This window comes from Vipera berus (assembly GCF_964194415.1).
Source record: "Vipera berus genome assembly, chromosome: 3".
Classification (NCBI taxonomy): domain Eukaryota; kingdom Metazoa; phylum Chordata; class Lepidosauria; order Squamata; family Viperidae; genus Vipera; species Vipera berus.
In genome coordinates this window covers 48,360,940-48,376,801 of record NC_138204.1, presented here as the reverse complement: position 1 = coordinate 48,376,801, position 15,862 = coordinate 48,360,940, and the positions used below count along the sequence as shown (strand labels likewise).

The 15,862-nt window shown below is 43.3% G+C and overlaps 1 protein-coding gene across 2 annotated transcripts in view; it reads left to right on the top strand.

The window, feature by feature from the left end:
* Nucleotides 1-10,370: 10,370 nt before the first annotated feature.
* Nucleotides 10,371-15,862, top strand: part of MDFI (MyoD family inhibitor) — a 56,564-nt gene continuing 51,072 nt past the window's right edge. The window contains exons 1-2 of one of the 2 annotated variants that reach the window (XM_081325428.1): nt 10,371-10,610; nt 10,880-11,096. In XM_081325428.1, coding sequence (XP_081181554.1) covers nt 11,000-11,096 — 97 coding nt within the window. In that variant the 5' untranslated portion in view covers nt 10,371-10,610; nt 10,880-10,999. Of the gene's footprint in view, nt 10,611-10,803; nt 11,097-15,862 lie in introns of those variants that run through there. The other variant, XM_081325429.1, reaches the window with a different exon arrangement.

Sequence of the window (15,862 nt, the reverse complement as noted above, 5' to 3'; positions counted from 1 at the left end):
TGCCCATTTGTCTGTAATTTCTAGCCCACACCATGTCCCCAATGTTCAGAGACCTGGTTGGGGTAACCGGGTCGTGTTCAGCAGGTAGTCTGTCAGGGTGTAGTCTGTCCAATTTTGTTATCAATCGCCTGCCCCACCTCATTTCACGGTGTGGTGTGTTGGGCCAGCAGGAACTGAGCCAGTCTCTGATGCCAGCCATTAGAGGAAGGGTGGAAGGGTGCTGAAGTCGTGTGTCTAATCCAGTTGGCCTTGAGGAAGTCCTGAAATTCATTAGATGTGAATTGTGGCCCATTGTCAGAGACAATTACGTCAGGTAACCCATGAGTGGCAAAGAGTCCCCTTAAGACCTGTATGGTTTTTGCTGATGTCATGGACTTAACGGGCACGACCTCCAACCACCGGGAGTAGCTATCCACTACTACAAGGAATGTGAGGCCCTGGAAAGGGCCTGCGAAGTCAATATGGATCCTAGACCACGGGTTCCTGGCCTCTTCCCACTTGTGTACCGTTGTGTGTGCTTGCTCCGGTCTAGAACGCTGACACTGGTAGCACCCTGCAACTTTATCCTCTATGGCTGTGTCTAACCCTGGCCACCATACGTGACTTCTAGCTAGGGCCTTCATACGCACAATTCCAGGGTGCCCATCATGTAATTCCCCAATTACTGTGTTTCTATGCCTCTCTGGCATGACAACCCTGTTGCCCCACAATAGACATCCAACATGTGATGATAGTTCGTCCTTCCTTCTAACATATGGTGTGAACTTGGGGTCAGGGCTTTTGCTAGGCCACCCACCTTGTATCCATGCTGCTATTCTGCTGAGTATGGGGTCCTTCCTGGTGGCAGCTGCAATGTCCCTGGCAGTTAGGGGACACTCAGAGAGTTCTTGTAGGGACATGATTTGTCCCACAGGTGCGGGGTCTGTACCTGTATCCTCTAGGGGTAACCTGCTGAGGGCGTCAGCGTGCCCCATCTCCTTGCCCGGCCTGTGTTTGATTGAAAATGTGTAAGCAGAAAGGAAAATTGACCATCTTAGCATCCTGGGAGACATTATTTGTGGAGTCTGTCTATCGGTAGTAAATAGCCCTAGCAGGGGTTTGTGGTCAGTGTAAATAGTAAAGTCCCTACCATACAGATAATCGTGGAACTTTTTCACGCCTGCCACTATGGCCAATGCTTCCCTGTCAATCTGTGCATAATTCCGTTCCGCCTTTGTTAAGGTCCTGGAATAGTATGCTATAGGCCTCTGTTGCCCTTGCTCATCCATGTGGCTAATAACTGCTCCCACTCCATAAGGGGAAGCATCACAAGCTAAGAATATGGGTTTGTTCTCTATAAAGTGAGTAACTGTAGAATTGCTAGACAGGATGTCCTTTAAAGTTTGGAAGCTGGTCCTGTGTTTTTGTTGCCACTGCCAGGGGGTCTTCCTATCTAAAAGTCTATGGAGGGGTTCAGCAATAGCTGCTTTGTGAGGCAGGAATGTGTGATAAAAATTAATTAAGCCAAGGAAAGCTTGTAGTTCCGCCTTATTCTGGGGTTCTGGAGCTAACTTTATGGCCCTAATTTTTCCTTCTGTAGGGTGGATGCCTGATGCATCAATTCTAAACCCCAAGAATTCAGTTGATTTTACCCCTATGCAACACTTATCCTTTTTTAATTTCAATCCTGCCTCCCTGAATTTCCCCAGTACCTGTTCTAGCCTTTCAGCTAGGATGTCCTCAGTTTTTCCAGCGATGAGGACATCGTCAAAGTAAGGGCATACACCTGGAATGCCCTTCAAGGTTCTCTCCATCACCTCCTGAAAGATGCCTGGAGCTGCAGCTATCCCGAACTGAAGTCTGTGAACGCGGAACGCCCCCTTGTGGGTAACTATTGTTTGAGCCTCGGCGGCTTCCTTAGACACGGTAAGTTGCAAATACGCCTGCGCCAAGTCGAGCTTGGCGAAAATGGCGCCGTCCTGGATCGTCGCGAGGACCTGCTTCACCGTCGGGACCGGGTAAGCATGTTTTTTCATTGCGAGGTTCAGGGTAGCTTTATAGTCGGCACAGATCCTCACATCCCCGTTCGGTTTCAGGGGTGTGACGATCGGTGTCTCCCACAGGCCCCCTTCTACCGGTTCTAAGACGCCCTGGCCTACTAGCTTATCTAGTTCGGCCTCGATTTTTTGTTTGAGGGCGAAAGGCACCCTCCGGGCCTTAAGCCTGATGGGCCTAACCTCGGGGTCTAAGTTAAAATTAATGGGGGGTCCCTTGTACCTCCCTAATGACCCGTTGAATACGTCTGCGAAATTATCGCAGACGGATTTTAGGGTTTTATTCTGAATGGTGTTAATTCCCCCCACCCAAATGCCTAGGGCCGAGAACCAATTAAGGCCTACAAGGCTAGTTCTCTGGCCCTCGGTGACTAAAATAGTTAATACTCCACTGAACCCCTTATATTTAACGTTGATGGTAGCCTCTCCCACTAGTTCTATGGGTGATTTCTGGAAGTCGGCTAATTGTAATTTGGTGGGTTTAAGGGGAATTTTCTGGCCGCTTCTGGTTTCGATGTATTTAAGGGTGTCCCTAGAAATTATAGATACTGAGGCCCCGGAGTCCACTTCCATTTTGCAAGGGACACTTTGCAATTGGACTTCGATTCTTAATTTAGGCCTCAAAATGTGGTTGACTCTAGGGGTGTATTTTTGTCTAGGGATCCCCACGTGGTTGACCCCCACCCCAGTCCCCGGGTTGGAAGTGCGTGCCTTGGGCCTAGGGGTCTCTCTGCCACTCCGTTCGGGGGTTACCTCACCTGAGGCCCAAGCGTCGAGCTCGTGGAGGCGGTTGTCGCGCGGTCGGCTTCTGCAGATGGCCTGGATGTGGCCCGTTTTTCCGCACCCTCGGCATTTGGCGTTTCGGAATTAGCAAGTCGATCGTTGGTGATTTCCGCCGCAGCTTCCGCACCGGGTCTCTGGGTCTCGAGGTCTGGCGGGGTTGTCCCTCTGGGGTCGTTGCGGCGCTGGTGGTGGTTGCCTTCTGTTCTGATCTGGGCCTTCGGCTCGTAGTGGTCTCGGCGCCATCTTCCCGAACCTTCTGGCTACTTCGGCAATCTCTGCTTCCCACTGGTAGTCCACCTCCCCACCGTCCACATGGCTCTCCAGGTTAATTTCGGCTGATGCTGCCATGCTGTTGTAGGGGGGTTCGCGTCTGCCTGTAGACTCGTACGTGAGTAGCTCGTCTAAGACTTCTTGGAGGTTGCCGGTGGGCTTAGAGATGATTCGGTTTTGCAAGTGTTCGTCTCGCAGCCCCAAAACCACTGGGTCCCTGATGCGAATCTCGAGATTGTCATATTTACAGCGCAAGGCTGCTTCTCGGACTGCCGCCACAAATTGTTGTATTGATTCACCCGGCCGCTGGTTCCTCTTCTCAAATATCCTCCGCCAGAACAGTTCTGACTGTTTAGGGGTGAAGTGGACCCTCAGTTTCGCCAACAGGTCGGCGTACGATACGCTGGAGACCGGCAGGGGTTGGCACAGGCTGACGGCCACCCGGTAAACCGGAATGCCGCTGATAGTTAGTAGCGCTGCCTCCTTCTTCCTGTCCTCTGTGATCCCATTGACCAGCATGTACCCCTCAACTTGTCCGACATATTCTTCCCAGTCTTCAGGGTAGTTAGGGTCAAACTCCTTCAGAGATCCGACTTGCGCCATTCTGTTGTTTTAATTTGCTTGCTGCTCGGTTGACTGTGGTTCAAATTTCCCGCTTTTCACTCTGTCGGCTTTCCGCGGTTCTCTCGCTGTTCTGCCGTCAATCCCACCTTCGTCGCCACTGTTACGTCCGGAATGACGAGCAGAGACAGCGATGTCGCACAAGGAACGTTTATTGGAACTCACATGGGTCAACTGGCTAGCAGCCGTTGAACCCTGCCTTAAATACTAACTCCATTCAAACATAACCAATCCCCGGCTTAGAATCTCCCGCCGGGAAGTAGCAGCCAATGATTGCACTCAGGTTTCCCGCCGAAGGGAAACCACTCCCATAACTATGTACACAACACAAACTATGCAAAAAGAGAAAACAAATACTGTAGGAAGTAAGAAACGCAAGAAATTAAAGGGAGGAGATACAATAACAAAAAAGAACTAAATTCTATTTTTACCAACACCATTTACAAAATTCACTCTGCCCTTCCCTATTTTCCTATCCTTGCTTTCATCAAATCCATGTGTTCTCCATACATTATTTTCTCCCCCTTTTTTTAGAATATCATTTTCCATCCAACTTGGACTTTCTCTTTATTTTGCAGTTCCATCCCCATTCTCTCTCTCTCTCTCTCTCTCTCTCTCTCTCTCTCTCTCTCTCTCTCTCTCTCTCTCTCTCTCTCTCTCTCTCTCTCTCTTCTCTCTCTCTCTCTCTCAACCACTTCAGTTTACTGATCATTTTCTTCTGCATTCAATCCACATTTATTCAGTACTCTTTCATTCTTGACCTTGTCTCTTCTTGTTTTACTACACATACTTAAGTAAGACACTCAACTTACTTTATTATTTCCCCTAGCAGACCTAATTCTCAGGTGAGCAGAAGTTCAAATTAAACTTATTGATTTTTACCCACTTTGGATAAATAGCCGTTCATTGCAATTGACTACATATTATCCACTGCCTTTCTCAGTATTTGCATGTTTTAAAATCTCTGTATCTATTTTCTGATTTTTATCAAGATATATATAAAGGTAAAGGTTCCCCCGCACATGTGTGCTAGTCGTAATTGTGTAAATATATATAATTCTACTTGCACTACTTTTGGGGGGATAGGGCATTTTTGTGTAATTTACAATCACTTTACTTCCCCTGTTAGTTTTCAATGTGCTAGTTTTGCAAGCCATACTGCTCAATACATCTTATAATCTAATCATATCAAGTTATTTGGGTTCTCATCCAACAACACAGTAAAATGTGCATACAAAAGTACGATTGCTTGACCAACCAACCAACTTCTACCATCAACACAAGCATTCTTTATACATTAAACCACCAAGGAAGTGTTGCTAATCGTTGTCTTATTCTTGCTCAGCACCGAACCATTTGCTAAGCATTCTATTTACCGTATTCTCACATGGCCTTTACTTTCATTACACACTGCTCTTACCACATTCAGCAATCCCTCTGCTTCTTTCAATTATAACATTTCCTTGCTCTCTGACCACTCTCTTTGCAATATTTTCTTTTCTTTATACTACCGGTATATGTTTTCTCACCTTCATCTTTTAAGCAATCTTTTTGGTTATATTTGTGTTTCTATCCACAGTCTCATTTATTTACTTATTCCTTTTTTGCTTCCCATTATTATAATCCCATACAATTTGTAGAGCTTTGAAATAGGTTTCCATATTGTTCCAAGCATTTTTGTATTTCCTCATGTCCACTTTCCACCCATAATTTTGTAAGTTTAAGTTTTTTCTACAGGACTCATACATTATCTTCCTGCCATCATTCTGCTTTTACTTCTTTCCTTCCATGTTCATTTCCCCCTAAGAGCCATTTTTGACTCTAGCAACAAATTATCTATCTATCTATCTATCTATCTATCTATCTATCTATCTATCTATCTATCTATCTATCTATCTATCTATCTTCCATTTATTTATTTATTTACTTATTTATTTATATTTTGCATTTCTGGACTGCTCATCTCCCTCAAAGAGAACACTAAGAATATTTCTTTGCCATCTACCCTTCTTCAGTTTACCAAATTTTCATCATAAGCAATCAAATCATTCATACTCCTAGATTTATATTCATTCTGTTGTCTTGTGTACACATACACTGATTTTGAATACTTCAGAAAAAAGTTTTAGATTGTTTTTTTTTAACACACCAAAATTTCTTCAAAACTGAAAAAGCTTCTTGGATGAGAAGTGAAATGTTTTCAAAGAAAAAATAAAAAATCCAGTTACCTTTTGGAAAACCATGATTTGGATTATTGAAAAGCTCCATAGTCACCCCAAAATTACTTTTCTCATTCATTTTTGGGTATCATAATTGCCTTCTTCTGAATTCTCAACCATCCATTCATGTCAGAACTGCTTTTTCGGGGAGGGGGATTCATTCATTTGAAATATTGCCCCATTATCTTCAAAACTCTCCTTTCCTTCTTTCATTATCACCATTACCTGCAGTGTAATATCAACAAATTTATTTTGAGAGTATTGTCTTATCATATCACTCAAAGAAGAATACTGTAGATAACTGAAATAATGTTATACTAGGACTTTTTCTAAAACTTAATTCTAACAGAAATCTATTTGAATCTTTATCAGGGGCTTCAAATATTGCACAAAACCAATTTCTTCCCAGATGATGATGATGATGATGATGATGATGATGATGATGATGATGATTATGATTATTATGATTATTATGATTATTATGATTATTATGATTATTATGATTATTATGATTATTATGATTATTATGATTATTATGATTATTATGATTATTATGATTATTATTAATTATTATTATTTGGTTTCTTTTCAAGAAAAAAAGGAGGGGCTTCTAAGGATCTAAAAAATTATATAAAAAATTATTGTAATAAATGTTTTCAAACTGTTTTTTCTAGCCTGGAATCACTCTCTTGAATACCTTCTAATTTTTAGTAGAATTCATTTGAAATATTGCCCCATTATCTTCAAAACTCTCCTTTTCTTCTTTCATTATCACCATTACCTGCAGTGTAATATCAACAAATTTATTTTGAGAGTATTGTCTTATCATATCACTCAAAGAAGAATACTGTAGATAACTGAAATAATTTTATACTAGGACTTTTTCTAAAACTTAATTCTAACAGAAATCTATTTGAATCTTTATCAGGGGCTTCAAATATTGCACAAAACCAATTTCTTCCCAGATGATGATGATGATGATGATGATGATGATGATGATGATGATGATGATGATGATGATTTGGTTTCTTTTCAAGAAAAAAAGGAGGGGCTTCTAAGGATCTAAAAAATTATATAAAAATTATTGTAATAAATGTTTTCAAACTGTTTTTTCTAGCCTGGAATCACTCTCTTGCATACCTTCTAATTTTTAGTAGAATGGTGGGAATCGATACAAATAAAACTAATGGAGGATGGTTCATGCATTGCTTTGGACATTCCAATTAGTCCTCTTGTGGTTTGTCTGGACTGGAATGGACTGATAAGCTATGCCACCACCACCACCACCCCTAAAAGAGCCAGCAGGTTTAAGTAATTATGGAAAGTGCTTCCTGAAATTCCTACAAGCAGAAGAGAAGGGAAGACTAGAACTTCTTGGTTCAAGACAAATAAGGAACTATGAAGTATGGGGGAGGATGGAAATTCTAGCTAATCATCTGCCTTTAAGTATGAAGCTTAGTAGAAGGAATGAAGGGGATGTGTTGGCATTTTATCATCAAAGCAGTTGCTTTAATTAATGGGGATCTGGGCTTCTCCTACAGCTACCAAAGGGCAGGCAATTTTCCCCTATGAGCCTGAGAAGATAAAGAAAGGAATTCAGTTCAAATATGTGATGTGAAGTCAATTCTTTCAAAAATTGCCTGCTCCAGCCAGCAGCACTAAAAAGGGGGAGAGGAAAGAACAGAAATGGGCATGTACCTTGAAAAATACATTAGTCACCCAGGGCTGACAAGTAAACCAACAAGAAAAAATAGCCAGAGTGGCTGCATTGACATGTTTGGAGGGTGATTCATAGCTCCTGCTGCCTAGCAGTCAGAAAATCCAAGGCACACCCACAAGGACATACTTGCAACTAGCTGGGTGTCACAATCAGATCAACTTCTTCATCAGTCAATGAACTCTTGACTCAAAAGAAGTGGCAGGATCTTTCTGATGGGTATCACAGGCTATAGTGCTATGCTTAATGAACATGGGCTCTGTCAGAACTTCCTTTGTCTGTTCAACCCTAAAAGAACCTGGTGGAGAACAATGCAGCATTCTTCCCAGTCCTGAGTCCTCCAAAACTGTGAAACTATAACGACAAAATTCCTAGTAAACCTGTCCAATTGTATGGCATCCAATTAAAGGAGGCATCTGTAGGGAGTTGACCTTGCCATTTGAGTTCTTTTGAGGCCTTTGAACACTCAAGGTACGTTTAATTGATTATATGGAATTATTGCTTACCATGACTTGAGAATTATACTTCTGAGGATTTTATTTATTTATTACATTTATTTTGATCCCAATGGATTCCAGTTGGCATGCAAAGACAAGACATTTTTTTAAAAAAATTTCTAACTGAAGAACTTGACATTGGTTTGTACGAAATTTCATTATGTTATTCTGAGTCTACTTTAACTGGTCATTCTGAAAGTTGTTTTGTCTTCTAGAGTATTAGTTTAGGGCTCTGCACTATCCATGTATGAGCATAGAATATATTCTACATTATTTTTGTTATTATTATTTGTTATTATTAAAGGTAAAGGTAAAGGTTCCCCCGCACATGCGTGCTAGTCGTTTCCAACTCTAGGGGCCGGTGCTCATCTCCGTTTCAAAGCCGAAGAGCCAGCGCTTGTCTGAGGACGTCTCCGTGGTCATGTGGCCGGCATGACTAGACGCCAAAGGCGCACGGAACGCTGTTACCTTCCCACCGTAGTGGTCCTTATTTTTCTACTTGCATTTTTACGTGCTTTTGAACTGCTACATTGGCAGAAGCTGGGACGAGTAACAGGTGCTCAGTCTGTTACGTGGCACTCGGAATTCGACCCACCAAACTGCCGACCTTCTGATCGACAAGCTCAGTGTCCTAACCCACTGAGCCACCGCGTCCCTCTTTGTTATTATTAGAGGTCCTGAATTAACAGTCCTGGTACATTGTTCATTAGTTGCATAGTGCACAGCAGCAAACATATAGACGTTTAAGTGAAGTTATGTACCTGTTAAAGAAGGAAAATAGGTTAGTTGGTTTGTTGGATGTATTAGTGAATTTTCTTTGGCAACAGTACAGAGCTGGTTTGCCACTGCTTTATTTTGAGATGCTTTTTCAGCTTCCCAGTATAGCCTACAGCCCTGGGATTTCTGGGATTTGTGGACTCCTTTCTAACCAGGTGTGGTCTCGCTTAGCTTTTTAAGATCAGCAGCATACTAAAAGCACAGCATGTTGACTTCAACTCTATAGATGCTGAATACAGTTCTGTGCCAGCATCATCAGCACCATCATTTGTTTTATTAATAATAATCGAAGGACCACTATGATACTGAAGGCAAATGGCATTCTGCACTGAAGTGGGCCCTTTTCACACAGCATGCAATCATTCTCCATGTTTATCAGAAGGCTACATTTAATCCCAATTACTATGAAATGTAAGATTAGTGCCATCACTGAGATGAAAGTTCCCATATGGTCATGGTCCAACTAGGTTTTCTCTGTAGCCAGTTGTAAATGTATCCATCTGAATGTAACTCAGCCTGTTTTTCAGTTTCAAAAGCACTATCCATAATGCAACATCCAGAAACAAAATATTAGCAACTGAAGATGTAATTCCAAAAACTTTGGGTGCCTTTTTAACAGTGTTTCTCATACTCGGCAATTTTAAAATCTGTGGACTTCAACTCCCCAAATTCCCCAGGCCCTGTAGCTGAGGAATTCTAGGAGTTGAAGTTTACATATCTTAATGTAGCCATGCTTGACAAACACTGGTAGTTAGTTCTTTATTTGGCAAGCATGAAATTTATTGCCTAGACATTTTTTAAAAAAAATCCTGTGATGTCAGAGTAAGGCACAGAAAGGATTTTGAAACACTTTCGTTTGAACTGGACAAATGTGAATATATCTGGGGTAACCTAAATTCAGTAAAGGGGCTTTTTCCCCCTTCCCTTGGAATATTATTTTCCAGTTAAATCAAGGTTGTTTTTTTAATTTAACTCCCAAATAATTCTGCAATCTAATATTCATATTGCTTTTTGAAAAATAAGATGTAAGCACCATGACACGCTGCTTTGATTTATTTTTTTAGTTTGGAGATGTCATTTTGGCTACTCTATTTTCTGAAGTATAAATTGCCTTCATACTGTCTTGTCCCTTTTCTTTTTAACTGCTGAAGCAGGTTTGTGTGTGTGGGGGGGGGGATAGGATGCTGTGAGCGCATTTGTTTACTTTTAGTGCTTCAAGAGAAAAAAGGAGAACCAATTTTGTGCCAAGCTACTTATTATGGGTTCTATGTACTTCAAATATCTCATGCTCGAAGGAAACTGAGTAATCAAGACTGGATGCAATTTCCTGTTTTAAAAAATAACCGATGGGAGGCAGAGCTTACAGGATAAGGGGGAAGAGGCTGAAACTTGCCCGTTTGCAACTAAACTTTCCAGAAAGAACAAGGCAGGCAACTCCAGTGGTTGAACGCGTTTTCCCAGTTCTCGCTTTCTTTACTTCGGAAAACTTCGAGAAGTGTACAGGGAGAAAAGTCACATCCCTTGCGAAGGACAGGAGGCATTCAAGGGTTTCGCACCTTTTGTTTTCGGGGCTCTGTTTCAAGAGGGGCGACGGTGGGAGCCGGGGAGCGGAGCAGCGGGAGAGAACCGCAGGTGGAGAAGGCGGCAAGATGACCGTCCGCTGCTGCAAGCGGGGCTGAAGACTCATCCCAAAGTAAGTCCCCTCCTCTTGCCCAGTGTTGGGGATTGTGTGTGTGTGTGTGTGTGTGTGTGTGTGTGTGTGTGTTTAGACGTCTGTTTTGGGAAGTGGGCTGGGGAGCGGTGGGCTGGCGGGATCTCACCGCGGCGAAGAGGTGGCCGGAGGCGGCGTTTGCGTCGGGTTGGGCTTCCTTCGCGAGGGGGACGATCTGGGGAGCGAGAGATTTAGGAAGCCTGGGCTGGCGCGGGGCGGTTTCTCCAGCGAAGCGTCTGATTCATCCCCAGGGGTGAGCGCGTCTTGTGGGCCGGCCGGAGAGGGAGCGTCTTCAATGAACTTCGCTCTGTCTGCCTCTGCGTCTCTGCGGGCGGCGGCGGCGGCGGCGGCGTCTCGCAGGGCTCCTTCCGATGTCCCAGGTGCGAAGCGACCTCCCGAGCCGTTCCACTGACTCGCCCGATGGAGACCCCCAAGGGGATTCGATGCTCTTCCCAGCTCCCAGTACAGGTAAGTGGCCTTCCTTCCTTCCTTCCTTCGAGGACATACCCCGTCTCTCTGGATCGGATTCTCAAATGTTTTCAAGCAAAACACTGCAGAGAGAGAGGGAAGTCTCGCTTCCCCCCCCCTCGCCAAACTTTGCGCGTAGGCAAGAAGTTTCACAAAGCTCCTTAATCCCGCGGCTCCTGGCTCCCTCGCGTTATGCTTTTTATACACATACCGACGCTCCCACCCTGCCTGGGGCTGCCGCTTCCCCCTCCCAAGACTCCATTTCCTAGGAAAGAAAGGGGGCTGGGGCCGCCCTGGACTTTCCCGAACCCCCCCCCCCTTCCACCACCACCCCGCCGCTCTCCCTCCTCTCAGCCTCAGCTTTGCTCCTGAAAGCCTGCGGGGCCACTTCTCTGGTCGAGCTCCGCCAGGGCTTGGTTCTGGGAGAGACCGACCCTTGGAGAGGCGATTGGGGGGGGGGGCAAAGCTCTCCTCGGGCGCCGTTGGCTTTGCAAGAAAAGTCCGGCTCCTGCGGGCGCTGGGCTTGGCCAGTTTCGGGAGGAGGGAATCCGATTTTTCTCCGGAGGTCTCCAGCCTTTAGACACCGTCTCTTGCTGATTCTGGGCCAGCGCCTTTGGGGCCCTGGCCTGATTCTCGCCCTGCCCCGCCTCCCAGTCCTGAGTTTTGCAAAGTTGCTTGCTTGCCTCCTCTCGCCCAAACTGGAGCCGGGGAAGAACGTCTCCCTTTGTTCCCTTTAATTCTTTCAACAGATCTGGCTTCGAAGTGGGGCGGGGAAATCGGCTCGGTGCTCCAAACGAGGAGGCTGCATTCCACCATCCATGCAGCAAGTTTCAGAGCCAAAATAGCTTTTGGGGTTTGGAAAGACACCACAGTGCAGAAGAAGCAAAACCCCATTACCGAATTAACCATTTTTCTCGGTTTGCATAAAAAAACACTGGAATAATCAAGTAGTAAGCTATCTATCTATGGAGCTTCTCAACCATCCAGGTCATAGTTGTCGTAAAGGTGCTTTTTCGAAAGGCAATTGGACTATGGTTTTTTCTTAAGGAGGAAGACCTTTCTCTTCGCATCCAAGAAGCTTCCTCAGTTCTGACTCTAATGAACTGATGAAGCCTCTTGGATGAGAAGCGTAAGATCTTCTTCCTCAAGAAAACAAACACACAAACAAACAAACATAGTCCAATTGAAAAAGCACTTTTGAGACAATCAAGTCAGCTAGGTTCAGACAACAAGCTAAGTCTGAAAAACTCTAACCAATATATAATTTGTTGCATGAATGCTTCTGCTGGGTCTACATGTGTCCTGGAAAGTGGAAAGGGCAGATTGAGAGAATGAAGGCTGAATTTCGGTTCTGAATGGACAGCTATTGTGCCATGCAACAATCAAGTCACAAGTCTTAGTGTGAATGATTTCCCAAATTTTAACACTCTGAACTATCTCCAATATAACTTTCTGAATATTTTTAAAAACACACCTGGGAATTCTTCCTCTGCCTAGTCTACGATGAAGTTGTAGCTTTCCAGAAGTGCCTGAACTGCAACTTCCTGTAGCTTAGAGAACTCCACATCCCTACATGAATCAAAACGTTATCGTTTATATTACTATGTAACTAAGAAATATTAGAAAATAGAAAAAGGAACTGGAGGCAGATTTAAACAAAGATTAGCTATGTTTGCACTGTAGGATGAGCTATAAACTTCAGCAAGCACACATAAATACCATTTTTATTCCATCAGTTACCATTCTTTAACTAAGGCTTTAGATTTACCATGCTATTTTAACTCTTATATTCTAAATTAGGACAAACCAAAAATACAGAAATTGAATTAAATAGATACAAGACTGAGACTATTTACAGTCTGAGCTGTCCGGTTAAACTAAAATTTTAGTTTTTTGCACAGATTGGAGTGTGCTGATACACAGGGTCCATGCATATATATATATGTATGTGTGAATAGATACTGTATTCACCTCTGAGTGGATGGGATACAGGCAGTAACATGTTGGCTTGCAAACGTTCTCCAGACTAGTGGTCTTAGCTTTCATACAGTAGTGTGGGCCTATTTGAGGGGAAAAACTGGGCTTTGGTTGTGCTTGTGACACTGGCCAAAATGTGCCAGAAGTGGCTAGTAGTGTCTTTACCATTAGCAGAGATTGTTGTAGTGGAGTTGTAATCTTAGTAACCTAGTCTTATCACGTCACTAACATATTTAAAAGAAATTATGTAAAAGTCTCTATTGATCAAAACCATGATGGGAAGATTAATATTGGTGGGCCCTTCTGGTGGACATGGCAGATGGAAGATTGCAACTTCAGGTGTAAGAGGAACTAAGTGGAAAAAAGAACATGAATTAACAATGAAAGGAATAAAAATATATTATGCTGTCTGGCTATGAAACTACAAGAAAGGGAAAAGATTTACTAGACCTGAATGGAGATAGTCTGATCTTAAGGCATGGGCTTGATGAATACCTGCTAGTGTAGGTTAATTATGCATAAAAGGGTCGAAATGTTGCAGGATTCAATCTGGGTCAGTTGCTGGGACCAGAGGTTTGGTTTTCTGAGCTTTTGCACTCATTTTGGAGACCATTCTCAGGGAACTTCTACAAGTTTTTGGTTTGTAAGAGAAATGTCTTTTTAAAAATATTTGTTTTTATTTTTTATTATCATGCCCTGTCATGCACAAGCAACACACCCACATTTTAGGGTTGGAATTTGCTCCTTTATTACATTCTTATTATATAGGAATATCACCAGATTGTCAGCCTCAGCCCGGGAACAGATAAATAAGGCTTTATCCAGCTTAGGGGTTCCTGAGGAGCACAGTATATTCCTGCAACACGGAAGTTATATTCAGCTAAGGCTCGCACACAATTACGCTTTGGTGCTCAGCTGGGACCTTACTCCTCTTTTACTCCTCTGCAAAAGGTGCAGTCCAAACTCCTAAGAGCCATATTTTAGGTAGCCCACTGCATCCCAAATGCAGTACTAAGGAGGGTGGGAGGACTAGCCTAAATCAAAACAGGTACATGGATTTATATTTTTCCCCATTGGATTAAAAGTACTCTTTTCCCCTACATGTTTGAGTTCTCTCCTTCTAGAAGACAGTTTCAGATCAGTATGGTTCAGGACCTTCTCACAAAAACTCCAGTATCTTGGTTTCCTCGGGGAAGTGCTTCTAATGATGGTATGAGTGTGCGCTTACCCACTTAACAGTGTAATAAAGATCTGGAAATCCAAGATCAGGCTTTTCCCAAGAATGCTTTTTTGAGCAGTCAAACTCCCCCCTTTAAAGCAGCAAGATATTTATATCAAATAACCGTCCCAAAAATTCGAAGGTCATTAACCTTAGCACACTGCAACGCACTTCCCCACAGCAGTTTTGGACGGGCAATACAAAAGAACACCGTATGAGCTGAGATTGTGGACAAAGGCCCATTGGAATTGTAGCTCACATCCTGCTGTACTGCATCTTCTATAAGGACTGACTGCCTCAATTTATAACACCTTACCTAATAAAATATACAGGAAATACTGATCTTTTTTTATGTGTAACTACTGATATAAGATCAGTATGAAGCAGCTTTGCTGAATGTGGCCAAATTCTGCTGTGCTGTATGTAAAATTAGGCAAACTTTAACTGCCCACTATTAATCTACCACCAACCACAATATATTATTCTATCTTTTATTTTTTTACTATTATTATTGTTTTAATGCTTTTATTTGCTGGCCTGTGACCATAATAGATTGATTGATGGATCTTATAGTATTGGGGGGGGTGGTCAGTTCTGCATTTCTTGCAGCTACGCAAGGATGGTGGCTACTTTTGAGTTTGCGGCCTCCCCACTGCTATGATTCCCAACATGCCTTTAATATTTTTCTAAATAACTCAAGGCATCAAATATGCGTAATACTCCTTATCCTATACTCCTCACAACCACCACCCTGTGAGGTGGGTTGAGTTGAGAGACAGTGACTGGCCCAAGGTCATCCAGCTGGCTATCATTTCTAAGGCAGAGCTAGAACTCACTGTCTCCTGGTTGCTGACTTATATTTACTGTTGACAATTTAAATAGATTGTGCAAGATTATGAATATTTACGTTTTTCAGTCTGACCCTAAGGCTTCAGTTGTAAGCACAGATGGTAGAGAATAAAATGTCAAGCATCAGGAAAACCAGAAGATTCAGCCAGTTCAAATGAGTATAAAGATTTATTGCAAGCTTATTGTCTCTACAGGAATCTGAATTACTAAAGGTTAAAGCAAATTGGTGGTAGATAAGAGTCAAAGGAATTCAAGGTGGGCTGGATTTAGATCACCTGTGGGCACAAAGAGACTCCCTCCCTTGGGCTCAGCCTAATATTGAAGAGGGAAGGATGAGAAACAATGGTTGGAAACTGATCAAAGAGAGAAGCAACCTGGAATTAAGGAGAAACTTTCTAACAGTGCAGACAATTAACCAGTGGAACAGCCTGCCTCCAGAAATCATGGACACTCCATCACTGGAGATTTTTAAGGAGAGACTGGACAGTCACTTGTCTGAGATGGTCTAGGTCAGTGGTGGTGAACTTATGGCATATGTGCTAGAGGCGGCACTCAGCCCTCTCTGTGGGCACGCCTGCTGCCACCAGCAGCTTCAGCAGGTCCATTAGGCTGCCGCTGCTGCCTGGAGCAGCAGCCCTGCCCAGCACAAAGAAGGCAAAGCAGCCAGCTAGCAAGCTTGAGTAGAGGTAGTAGATCACGCCCCCATGCACTCGCTGGCCTC